Genomic DNA, 13,536 nt, shown 5'->3' with positions numbered 1-13,536 from the left:
TATACACAGATTTTCCCGCTTATTTTTGCAGGAGAGATGTCATCGAAAATTCGAGAGACATTCGCGAATTTTGAGAAATGAGTTTTCTTAATTTACGAGTAAATAACCATTAATATTAAGTTTTTAACACATGTAAACTTTACAGAATTTATTATTTGATTTTATACAATATACAATTATCGCCAATAGTGTCGTCAAAAGTTATTAACTAATAAAGTTAATTAACGTGATATTACAATATTTACAATAGAAAATTATTAAATTTTCATATAACTTTATAGTTGATTAATTTTGGAAGTATTCTCTAAAATTAAATATTTAAATTAATTAATAACATTTGAATTATGACTAATTTTTCATATTTGTAACGGTTTTTTCTAATCTTATTATGCAATTATTAGATTAATTATCTAAGATTTCTAAATCATAAAGTTATCATTATCAAGTATAAGCTTAATATTTTCGTTCTATATATTATAACGGCCGGGCCCGTTTTCGCGGAAAGTTGCCCGCGCACGAGGCCGAGCATGGCCAAGCGGGCAAGTGAGCGCGAAGCGAAGCAGAGAGGGAGACAGAGGGAGACTGGATGAGGCGCGTGCCGTAGCGGTAGAGTGGGGAGAGGAGACGATTTTCGGGCACTGATACCGGGGAGCTCGAGCTCTCGTCACGCGCGCGCGCGAACGAAAGGAAAACGATCGTGGAAAAAGGGGAGTGTGAGTGCGTTAGAAAGTTTGACGCCATCCACGAGGATCACCAGGGCCCGTGGACCGTCATCTCCGGTGGGCGATTCAAGGAGCAGAGCTTGTCCGCCCGAACAAGGGCGATAGCGAGGGCGATTAGCGAGAAGGAGTAGTCTGTCTGCAGCAGCTACTTCCCGGTGAGTTTCTTTGCGTTCGTAAGCGATTACTTAGCGTGCGTTAGTTGCGCGAGCGAGCGTCTCTCTCTCTCTCTCTAAAATAGTACTCGAAGCGAAATCTCGGCATGCGGTATTGTGTAAAAAGGAAAATCTGATTGAGTGAATAAAGTGCGGTTTGACCTACTCAAGTGTTGCCATTGTGTTGGGCGTACCCACGAACGCACCTTTGTCCCTTCCCACGCCAGTGGTTAAAATCCTCGCACGCTCTCGTGCTTAGCCGCGCTTTCGCGATCCCTTTTCAGGGCAGCACGTGTCCGCCCGTACGCGGCGGAACACCAGGAAGTGCCTAGCTGATCGGGGCGGCAGTAAGCCTCGCACCGAGCAGCGAAGATAAATTTGTTAAAAGGCCGCGAGAATAATCTAATTATTTTCCAGGCCGTTACAGTGGCGCCCAACTAGCTAAAATCACGGGCAACGACGGTTGACCGGCGCGCGGCAACCTTCGACAGGTCGAACCCGGCGCGAGAGAGAGAGAGAGTCTTTGTATCAGGCGCGCGTGAGTGTTTACAAACAAGCGGCTTGAGCTAGAGTTCGTCGGGAAAATAACGGCCTTGACGACTTTTATGTCGTTCAAAATTTTATCATTGTAGCCGAGTATCGCGACTACTAAAATTCGTAGTGGTCAACGCCGTTAGATAGGTTCGACGGCAGTCGCGCGGACAGCCAAAATTGTGCCGCCGCCCGCGCGAGCAAGGCGACCGACAGTTGCGAGAAGTTTTTTTTTCCTACCATTATTTTTTTTTAATTTTACTTGTTTCCTTTTTTTCTGATTTTCTCCGTTGATTTTTTTTGTAATAGTGTGTGACTCCTCGCAGCGGTCGATATATTTTTTTTTTGTTTTTGCTTTTGTTTGAACATTTTTTTTTCTCCTTCTCACTATTTTTTTTTGACTCGTCGTAAGCCGCCTTGCTACGCCGAACTTATAGCAGACGAAGCGAATCGAACTTTTCTTAGATTCTAGCTATCGTCACATATAACCCCAACGAACTGCAACACCGGGCGTGCCCAAAATTGAATGAATAACACAGCGGCGCTAACAAACAGTTAGCACTGCTGATAGGTAGGATTATTGTTATTTTTTTGCATAGAATGGCGCGCCCCAAGCCGCGTGTTAAGTGGCCATTAAAATAAAAGCTCGCGTTGGAGCATTGAATTCGTTGGAATTTAAGACGCGATTAATCAATTTGTTTTTGGTTGGCCACCAATTAGTCAAGAATACACTCACGTGCGCTAGGTTGTCAGAGCGAGGTTGTAAATCTTACTAGGCGATTATTGACATTTACTCACGGGAGTTCATAAAAGCAATAGGAGTTTGGCTGAAGCAACTCCGAGCTGTGGAAAAGTCCGTGGCCCTAAACAACCAGAGGGTTCGGGAAGCGACGCAGCTGATGCAAGGAGTGTGCGCAGCACAAGCCAAAATCGTCAGCCAAATCGAGACACTCCAGCACAGGGTCGGAATGCTAGAAAACGACATGGATGACCTGCAGGATGCGCAAGAAGCGCAGACACACGCTGAACAAGACGCCCCGCCAGCAGACAATCCGCGCCCGGGCGCGCGCTTCCAGGACACGTTCACGCTTCACTACCCGAGCGACACGGGCGGCAGCACGCCATTGAGGGGCAATCAAATGCCCGGGGCGCGATGGCCGTACCAACCACCCCTAGCGCAGCCCTTAGGAGGGGGCGGACAGCAGAATGCCCATCTGAATTCCGCTGTACCGAACCCAGCAGGGCAGCCGAGGATTCACCATAGTACCACAGTCGGACGGAATTTTGGGCAGACAGAACCGACCACCACCGACAGACTGGGACGCAGTGCAGGGCAGAACAGGTTCAACAGCACCTATCTGCCCAGGTACAGCATGGGCCCGTCGGCGGGATCGCACCAAAATACGACCGGCGGGTTTTCCACGACCTGAGATGTGGAAAAAATAGTGAGAGGATGGAAGGTTAGGTTCGCTGGAAGTGAAGGCCAAAGTGTGGACGTCTTCATAGATAAGTTGGAAGCGCAACGGATGGCCGCCGGAATTTCCGCGGAAGAGATGCTGATGGGATTGCCCGACGTCCTAACGGGGGTGGCCCAAACTTGGTACTTAAACAACCACCAGGATTGGATCAGCTATCAGGACTTCATCGAGTACGCGCGCCAATGGTTTGGCACCAGCATCGTGCAGCAACAGAGATTGAAGAGGGAGGTGCATGCGCGCTACCAGGGGCAAGATGAGCCGGTAAGGGATTATATTACCAAGCTCCAAGCCATGGTGAGAAAAGTGCAGCCACCCATGCCCGCGTCGGAAGAGCTTGAACTGTTATATGCCAACTTGCTGCCAGAAATCCAGCGCCACATCAGACGCACGGAAGTGACCTCGGTGCGTGAATTATGCCGCCTGGCCACAGAGGTCCAGAACGACCTAATTCACGCGAGCCAGCAAAGAGTGATGCTGGAGCCGAAAGCCGCCCTGTTTCCGGAATGGACTTATACCCCACCGGGGACGGGGACAAAAAAGGCAAAAGTGTCGACACTGAGTGCCGAACAGCCCGAGGAAGGAGAGGAACCGGCCGAGGCAGAGATCGCGGCGGTCGCTCATAAGGGGGCGGCGAGCCATTGGATGGAGAAGCTGGAAAAATCCATAATGGATAAGCTCAGTGAAAAACTCGCCCAGATTCCTTCCACAACAAGGGCGCCGCCCAAGCCGCAGGCCCAGGGCGAGACGACACCCAGGCCAAGAGGTCAGCGAAGGGCCATAGACTATTCGAAACCGTTGAGCTGCTCCAAGTGCGGCAGACTCGGTTTCAGCGTTAGGTATTGCCCAGATTGTAACCCGTCAGAGCCGGCGGGAAATGGGACGGGAAGCGGTTAGAAGGGATCACTACCGCTCTCCCCAAACCCCAGATCCCACAGGCAGGGCAAACCCCGGGCGATAAGGAGCGCCCGATGCCCCCGATGCCGGTCACCAGAACAAACTCGCAATCGGCGGGCAACGACGACTCGCTGAAGCCAGCGAGCGCCCAGCCGACACAAGGGCGAGGAAGCGGTGACGACGGTAACATCGGCTGTGGGACCGCGGCAGGTAGCGAAGATTCTACAACACAGGAAAAGAGAGTCAGCGGACCCAGCAGCGCCGACTTAGTCCTCACAGATAAGCGCGACGGACATTCTTTCCACAGCAATGGCAAGGTATCGGCCTCGGCATCAGAGAACCTGGAGATCTCAGGATTCCGCGCATCTACGCAAGCCCAGACGGAGCAGGCAGCGAGCGAAGGGCTCACTGTAGCTAATGGAGCTTGTGATTTGGGCGGCGAGTCTTCGGTGACTGCCGCGGTTGCAAAGGAACGCCATACCGTAAGCCGTGAAAAAGAATACGCGCCGGAGGACGTAACTGGAAGTAACTAAGGCTGGGTCGTGCAGATTGCCGGACGGCCGATCAGTGCCCGTGATAGGCCATCTAGCGATGCCTTTCACAACCGGAGGCGTGACCAAAGATGTACGCGTCTCTATAATCCCAGAGCTCGCAGATCAATGTTATGTAGGGGTCAACTTCATGAAAAAGTTCAAGGCAGTGACTGACCACACTGATAATACCATTTTTCTGCGAGACGATAACGTAACGGTACCAATGGAGATGGCTGGCTTAAAGGGAGCCGCCGAAATGGCCTCGATCGGTATCGCTGACACGACAGAAGAGCAGCGTGGGGAGATAGAAAGTTTGGTGAAAAGTATGCTGCCACCGCCCAGCAAACTTCTAGGGGCGGCGAGAGACGTCGAGTATGACATCAAGCTGACGTCCACCAGACCGATCAAGCAGAGATATTACCCGGTCTCACCCAAGATCGAGCAGGAAATGCACAAGCAGGTCGCAAATTTGCTCGAGGCCGGCGTGATAGAAAGATCGAAAAGCGGTTGGTCAAGTCCAATCGTGATGGTACCGCGAGGCAATAAAGGAGAATACCGGATGTGCATCGACTTCCGCGAGGTGAACGCGATTACGGAGCCAGATGCTTACCCAATTCCCTTTATGCAAGATATACTGAGGCGGCTGCGCAACGCCAAGTATATATCAACAGTGGATTTGAGCCTCGCCTACCACCCAATCCCGTTGAAAACGGAATGTCGCCCGTATACAGCCTTCACCGTACCGGGCTTGGGGCATTTTCAATACGTGAGGATGCCCTTCGGCCTTGCATATGCGGGGGCGACATTCCAACGCCTGATAGACGGCGTCATCGGCCCAGACATGGACCCTTTTGCGTTCGCGTACCTAGACGACATCATCATCGTCTCTTCGTCATTTGAAGAGCACAAGCTCCACTTGGCGAAAGTTCTGAACCGCTTGATAGAGGCAGGGCTCACAGTGAGCTCTGACAAGAGCGTGTTTTGCAAGTCGGAGGTCCGATACCTCGGACTACTCGTTAATCGCGACGGAATCAGGCCGGATCCAGAAAAAATCCGGCCGATTGCAGAATACCCGAGGCCCAGCAATGTTCGGAAGCTCAGGCGCTTCATGGGCATGGCCTCGTGGTACCGGCGATTCATCGAAGACTTTGCCACGATCTCTGAGTCCCTCGTCAAGCTGACCAGAAAGGCCGAACCATTCGTGTAGGGAACCGCACAGCAAGAGGCGTTCGAAACCATCAAGAACTTGATGATGTCAGCCCCAATCCTACAGCCACCAGACCCCAAGGGAGACTACGCGCTACACACGGACGCCAGTGACTCAGGACTCGGAGTCGTTCTAGTCCAGTCGGTTGGCGGTGAAGAGCGCGTGATTGAATTTGCGAGCCGCACCTTGTCGAAAGCAGAACGCAATTATTCGGTCTCGGAGCGTGAGTGCCTAGCAGTGCTGTACGGAATTGAAAAATTCCGACACTACATAGAGGGCTACAAGTTCAAAGTGGTAACGGACCACAGCTCTCTGCGCTGGCTAAAACGCATGAGAAACCCGACGAACCGTCTAGCGAGGTGGGCTCTACGACTTCAAGGATATCAATTTGAAGTCGAGCACCATAAAGGAGCCCTGCACGCGGTCCCCGACGCACTGTCACGCGCGTTCGAGGACGACGACGAAGATGGGCCCACGATAAGTGCTCTCACGTGGGCCAAAGAAACCAAAGACGAGTGGTACTTGTCCAAAATCGAAGAGGTGGAGAATGAGCCCGGTGCCCATCCGATTTGGAAAATCACGGGCGGTAACTTGTACACTTACCGCCCCGACCGAGCTTTCTCCGAACTGTTTGAGGACGATGAGGCGTGGAAGCTAGTAGTGCCCCAAGAGCAGAAGGGGAAAGTTTTGGCCGAGTGTCACGATGCGGTGACAACAGGGCACTTGGGGCGAGACGAAACACTCGCCCGCGTACGCCGCCTTTACTTTTGGCCGGCGCTTAAGCGCGACGTAGAAGGATACGTGCGCGGCTGCCAAATTTGCCAACAGTGCAAAGTAGAGCAGCGACGCGCTTATGGGCTTATGGGGCGACACAAAGTCGAGCGCCCATGGCAGGTAGTGGCCGGCGACATTACCGGTTCGTTCCCGCGCAGCCCCCGAGGCCACGAATATCTCCTAGTCTTTGTCGATTTGTTCACGCGTTGGGTGGAGTGCGTACCAATCCGCCGAGCCAACGCCAAGACCATCGTTAAAGAGTTAAACGACAAAATCGTAATGAGATTCGGAGCGCCGGAACAATTCCTCTCGGACAAGGGGACAGAGTTTAAAAACCAACTCGTCGAAGACTACTTGGCTAAGCAAGGCATAAAGTCCGGGCTAACCCCTGCGTATAGCCCTCATGCCAACCCGACAGAGAGATACAACCGAACTCTCAAGACAATGATCGTCACCTATCTGGAAGACCATCATAAAAATTGGGACGAAAAGCTCGTTGAATTGTCCTTCGCCCTGAACACGGCCATACACAGCACCACCAAGGTCAGCCCAGCCCTTTTGAATTATGGTCGACAACCAGCCCCGCCCGGCACTCAGCGCCGCCAACAGGATTCCGCAAGCGCTGAGAACGAAGAAGAACAAGCTAGGGCAGAATGGGCCGAACACTTGGGGCTACTGAGTGACTGGTATGATGAGGCCGCAGCGCGCACAAAGGATGAACAAGAGCGCCAGGCGCCCCATTATAACAAAAAACACCGACCGCATAAGTTCAAGGTCGGAGACTGGGTGTGGAAGAGGAATCGGATCCTCTCCTCGGCGGCCCAAGGCGTGGCGGCAAAACTGGCACCGAAATATGCCGGGCCGTACGTCATCACGAAAGCTTGCGGCAACAACGCGTTCAAACTGGCTAACCACCAAGAAGAGTTAGACACCCTCGTCCACGCCAAAGACCTCCGCCAGTTTTACGACCCGGCCGAGTTCAAGGACCAAACCCAGCCGGAAGATGGGGAAGGCACGGCTCGACCGCCGAGGGAAACAAGGGCGAAAGGCGACCCGCCCGAAGCGTGCGACCAAATGAGCGAGCGCGAGTCCGACGAACCGGGCGAGCCTTCGGATCCGACACCCGCGCCGGCGCCAGCGAAGCGGGGACCGGGACGGCCCCGCAAAGGCGAAGCGGCAAACCCACAGCCCACTGTCGCGAGAAAGCCACGAGGCCGGCCTAGAAAGACGGCACGCCTGGTACTTCGCACAGCGATGCGGGTTATGCCGAATTCAAGCCGGGCCGTCGAAGCGAACAAGCGAAAGCCTGGGAGACCGCGAAAGGCTTAACAGTCACCCCCGCGTCATTCGCAATCATTACCCCCATCAGCCATGATCATTCATTCACCTCATACCATCCATTGTCACCCCATTACAGATGGAAGACGCAGTCGTCGAAGTCGCCGCCTGGTTCTTCAGCTACGCCTGACACGAGGACCTCGAGCGGCCGGAGAAAAGAACCCTCTTCGGCGCTCACAAGACCTTCGAGCGGATGCGTTTCGAGGCCCTCGAGTTGGAAGGCGAAGAGAAGAGGGATGCGGAGTTCGCCCGCATCTTTGACCGGGTTGCGAGCCAGATCCGGGAGGGCATCACGCAAGACACCGTGCTCCGCCGGCTCGATGACGCCCGAGCTCGATTAATCCTGCGGGTGCAGCAGCTCCAGGAAGAGGGCGTCATCGCGCCGCCACGCCCAGGGCCGAATCCAGGGCTCACCCTGGAAGAGGTCCGTGAGGTCCCGGAAGGCTGGCCGATCCGCGGCGGGCACATAAGCCACCCCGCCCCGCCGCCGAAGACGTCGGCACACGCATGGCTGTACGGGCGATACGCGCCCAAGGGCGTACCCACCGGAAGACCCGCCTCAGGTCCGGATCGCCCCGCGCCCAAAACCCAGGATGCCTCCTCACAGACCACCGGCGAGAAGAGGGACGCGACCACCCAGACCCCCCGCTCAACGGTACACTGCGGAGTCCATGTCAGGCCGTTCCGCTGGGCGGTGTCAACCCAGGCGACACCGACCCGGCTAGACCGATCGACTCAGGCCTACCCTGACCAGCAGGAGGTGGCCTCGCAGACCTGGCCATCCACGGGCGCGCCAGGAGCCGCGACGGGCCGAGAAGAGGCCCCGAGCCGAAGAAGCGCGCCCTTCGAGTGCGGCCGCAGGACACGGGACGTGGGCTGCAACCCGGAACACATCCCGTGGTCTGCCCGCGTATATCCCCGCATCGACCGGCCGTACGAAAGCGTGGATTGGCCCACCTCCCCGTTGAGCGAGCGGGCGAGCCGATCGAGTGAGGAGGGCTGGCCAAGCATCGGGCGAGCGCTGACCGAACTCGGAAACGCTTGGAAGTTCGTCATGAGCTTCCAACGCCAAGTCCTGACTAAGTCAGCGCAGTTCTTAAAACTACCCGGTGCGGTAACCCTCCTTGGCCCGTGGCTGGAAAAACTCGAGCGGTGGCAGCGCTACGAGTTGGCGGTCCGGGCAATACAGCAGGGGCAGTCACCTGTATTTACGGCGCTCCCTCCAGTATTGCCCTACCCGGAATTCCGCCGGGCGCCCAGCATGGAAGACCAGCGCCCTCAAGGGCCCAGGGCTACTAGGCCCACAGCCCAGACAACGCCCAACCAGGACGTCGAGGACGCGGCTACCCCCGAGTCAGCCCATCACGGCCGCGTGAGCGTGGACGCCAACTCCTCCGGGGGAAGCACGGTGACGATTAATATCAGTCAGCGTCACGGGCGCTGGTCAGAGCATCATCGCCAACGGAGCGCCTATTCCCTGGGGCGAAGAGAGCGGAGCCGCGTGAGGAGCGCGAGCCGGACCCCCAACCCCAATGTCGTCGACCCGGAGGGTCGCCGAGAGGGCCAATCGCGCCGAGACGCCGAGGGATGCTACATCTGCGGACATCCCGACGTCTCCAAGTCATCGCGCTGCCCGAACCTCGCCCGCCACGGCGAATTCCGTCACGGCTGCAGCCATCGGCGTCGCTGACAGTTGCCCACTGGGGCAACTAAATAAAAGATTTATATCTCATGTCACCGTCACATTTATTACACTTCACTCCTCTCACCTCGCCAGTCCTCACCCTCGCATAATCATTCCGCGCTATAATCGTCGGAGATTACCTCGGGTATCATCCGACTAGGAGGGGGCTATAACGGCCGAGGCCGTTTTCGCGGAAAGTTGCCCGCGCACGAGGCCGAGCATGGCCAAGCGGGCAAGCGAGCGCGAAGCGAAGCAGAGAGGGAGACAGAGGGAGACTCGATGAGGCGCGTACCGTAGCGGTAGAGTGGGGAGAGGAGACGATTTTCGGGCACTGATACCGGGGAGCTCGAGCTGTCGTCACGCGCGCGCGCGAACGAAAGAAAAACGATCGTGGAAAAAGGGAAGTGTGAGTGCGCTAGAAAGTTTGACGCCATCCACGAGGATCACCAGGGCCCGTGGACCGTCATCTCCGGTGGGCGATTCAAGGAGCAGAGCTTGTCCGCCCGAACAAGGGCGATAGCGAGGGCGATTAGCGAGAAGGAGTAGTCTGTCTGCAGCAGCTACTTCCCGGTGAGTTTCTTTGCGTTCGTAAGCGATTACTTAGCGTGCGTTAGTTGCGCGAGCGAGCGTCTCTCTCTCTCTCTCTAAAATAGTACTCGAAGCGAAATCTCGGCATGCGGTATTGTGTAAAAAGGAAAATCTGATTGAGTGAATAAAGTGCGGTTTGACCTACTCAAGTGTTGCCATTGTGTTGGGCGTACCCACGAACGCACCTTTGTCCCTTCCCACGCCCGTGGTTAAAATCCTCGCACGCTCTCGTGCTTAGCCGCGCTTTCGCGATCCCTTTTCAGGGCAGCACGTGTCCGCCCGTACGCAGCGGAACACCAGGAAGCGCCTAGCTGATCGGGGCGGCGGTAAGCCTCGCACCGAGCAGCGAAGATAAATTTGTTAAAAGGCCGCGAGAATAATCTAATTATTTTCCGGGCCGTTACAATATAGCTTATTGTTTAAATAAATTGTTAATTGTTTATTTACTAATAACAGTTATTATTCAGCTGTTATTAATGAAACCAATTCTTACTCATGTTCTATGCTTATTCACTTTGCATATGAATTATTTACATTTTTCTAATATTTCATATGTTAACGTAATAAATAAATCAACTTTGCATATTGATATTCATTATTATTTTATAATTGAATGTAATTTTTGTTATAATATTATGAATCTACATGCTAAAATCTATATAATCAATACTTTGTTATATTAAAATTATCTCCAATTAACATATTTTTCTTAATATCCAAAATCATTATATCTATGTCTATTACTTTGTGACGTCACGCTGTTTATTTTGATTCGACTCTTATTTGTATACAATCGCGTAAACAGTGAGGTAGCGCCGCTTAATGTATTGATTTGAATAAACAGATAGATACGTTAGACTAGTTGCAGTAATTCAGTGATTTAATAAATAGCTCATAAATAGGACCGTTACACAATTTTTGTTCGATATCAGTGTATAACAACTGATTATTTAAACTTATTTCATCAACTCTCGCTTCTGAGTATTAATAATGTTGAAAATTTTTTCCAACTCGTCACTGATAACTTTTTGCAATACTTTAAGATTGACAGGATTGAATGTTTGCAGATCAGTATCTCATTTTCTATATCAAACTGACCATCATCAGTTTATTTAAATCACAAGTGAGGCGGACCCTGAGTGATAACTATGAAAAGTGATTTTAATTGACGCCCAAAGCAATTAATGCTCATGATGACAATGAGCTTGAAAGATAACTAATACTATTAATATATTATTTCAGCTTCTCTTAATTCTTCGATTATAGACTGAATTTCATTCACATGATTTTGATTGCCTGGTGATGTCTCTGCAATTAATAACACAGGTCGCCAAAATTTTCTTAAAGCCTAGAACCAGAGACCAGACATAGTGTACTCGATTGATTTTGATGTGCTAAATTCGAATCCGAGCTCAGAATTTTCCCTATATGTCACATTTCCGAAATATCTTAATCTAAAAGTGCAAAAAATATCGTTTTTTGCTATTTTTATGGTTACATAGCATCTTGAATAAATTTTTTTTCAAAAACACGCCAGAGTATCACAAGTCTTGCCCTTTGAAATCCATTTTTCAGATTCAAGATGGCTTTTTTTTCATCGAGATATCAGTAATAAAAGTGAAGTTAAGTATTTTCGTAGTTTCGTAACAACGTTAAAACAGCCCATATAGCATATGTGAGGCTATAAGCCCATTTATAAGTGATCGCATTCGACCGAAAAAATGTGTATATGGGTTTTCGAGGTTGCTAATTACGAATATAAGGTCAGATTGTGAAAATTCAAAATGGCGAATCCACTAAGGTGGACCTAAAATATAGCCTCACATATGCTGTATAGACTGTTTCACGATTTACAAAGAAATCACCGATCCAGTTATTGTTCAGCATGCTACAGCTGGAGAAAATAAATGATGGTTTACGACTAGTTTTTGAGGGCGATCGACGCCAAAATTTTGAAACTGTGCGGCGAGAAGCTAGCGATAATCGAATCCAGCGGGAAAACGATAGGAATTATAATAAGAAAAGAAAAAAACCAAATGTCTATAAGATCGGAGATTACGTCATGATAAAAAATGTTGATACTACCGTAGGTGTCATTAAAAAGGTCATTCCGAAATAGTATAAAGGACCATATATAATTTCTAAAGTCTTAGATAAAGATAGATATGTTGTAGAAGACATAGATGGTTTTCACGTAACGCAATCACGTTACTCGAGTTATTTCACCAGACCACACGAGATTATATGCTAAATAAGTTTTGTTATTATACACGACTGGGACGGCCTTGAGTGTCAGTATGGCCGACTGTAGGGTTTATTCTTATTTGTTAAATACGATCGAGGTTGTTGCGGTCTTCTCCCACGTCGCGCCTGTCTTTGCGCCTTTGACGTAGGAGGGGATAGGTGCCCGATTGGTTTTTGTAAAACTAGCGAGCGCGAGCACACTCTCACAACAGCGCTTGAAGCGATAGGACACGCGAACGACAATGTGAAATCGCCAGCCCATTCTATATGTATTATTTTACTATATAAAATTTTAAATAAACACTTTAGTATCAAGCACCACTCGTTCTCACCTAAAATCATCCCACAAATCTATCGAAAAAACTGATTTACTGACTGAAAATCATTCTGCTTTTCCGCTAAACTCGAAAAACTCGCCATTTTTACCTAAAAATATGCCATATCTCGGAAAATTATGATTTTTCAGCTTGGTGACCTGGAAAAATCTATTCTACGCCTCAAAATACATAAAGATTTGTCAAATTACCGAGGGGACATCGAATTGCATACAGGATCACCCGTAGCACCCGGACTAATGGAAATTGATAAATGTTTTAAGGTAAATAAACGAGGTACGCATGCTACATATGATTCTGGTAAACAAATATTTTCGAGTTTTAACGTGGTAGATACTGATAATTATTTAAAGCACAATTGAAAAATCAACATCTCATACTGATATTTTGCTCGATAAATCTTCTCACATTTTTAAATAAAAAAATAAAAATCCATATCATTCAACTTTTTATATGATGAAAGAACGTACATAAAAGTGTAAAATTTTTAAATTAGAAACAGACATAAAAAAATTGAAACAAAAATTGAAAAATGAACGAGCGAAACGTACACGCTCCAGTAAAATCAGCTTAACAAAATTGATACCAAAGACTGCAAAAATAAAAGTAAAAAAAGAGTTACATGGCTTGCTCGATTGTTTGCATATTTTCGGATTCGCGAGAGCTATAATTAATTTACAAATTTGAAAACATAAAGCTACACTTCCGTATACAGAAGATGAGAAAAATTTTTCAAAACAAATTTATTATCATTTGTGACGGTAAACGTCGAATTAGCGTTAATAATCTAACCTAATTGCTGCCTGCGGAGGCAGCACCTACCGGGGAGACAAAAAATGGAATGAAGGAATTCGGCGCGCGAGCAGACGGAACACGCGCGATTGAAAATGAACCAGTGAAGGTTTGACCATCATTACGCTCGTCCGCAATCTTAACGCTATCTACCGCTACAAGAACCGCAGGGGCGAATTCCAAGAGCAGAACGTCCGTACCAGGCTGATTCCGAGTGACCGCTGTTGCCGAGGTGCCGTGGAGCTGCCACGAGTACACACTGGA

At 50.1% G+C, this 13,536-nt stretch overlaps 1 protein-coding gene across 1 annotated transcript in view; it reads left to right on the top strand.

Annotated features, from left to right (window-relative positions):
- Positions 1–12,634, top strand: part of LOC131675502 (methionine-R-sulfoxide reductase B1-like) — a 104,148-nt gene extending 91,514 nt beyond the window's left edge. The window contains exon 3 of the mRNA XM_058954510.1: positions 12,612–12,634. Within this exon, the coding sequence (XP_058810493.1) occupies positions 12,612–12,619 (8 nt within the window). The 3' untranslated portion in view covers positions 12,620–12,634. The remainder of the gene's footprint in view (positions 1–12,611) is intronic.
- Positions 12,635–13,536: the final 902 nt, after the last annotated feature.

Source organism: Phymastichus coffea, unplaced genomic scaffold (assembly GCF_024137745.1).
Source record: "Phymastichus coffea isolate CEN01 unplaced genomic scaffold, Cenicafe_Pcof_1.1 PCOF00024, whole genome shotgun sequence".
Taxonomy (NCBI): Eukaryota; Metazoa; Arthropoda; class Insecta; order Hymenoptera; family Eulophidae; genus Phymastichus; species Phymastichus coffea.
Note: the sequence above shows the minus strand (reverse complement) of the source record. Positions and strands in the feature narration are given on the sequence as shown.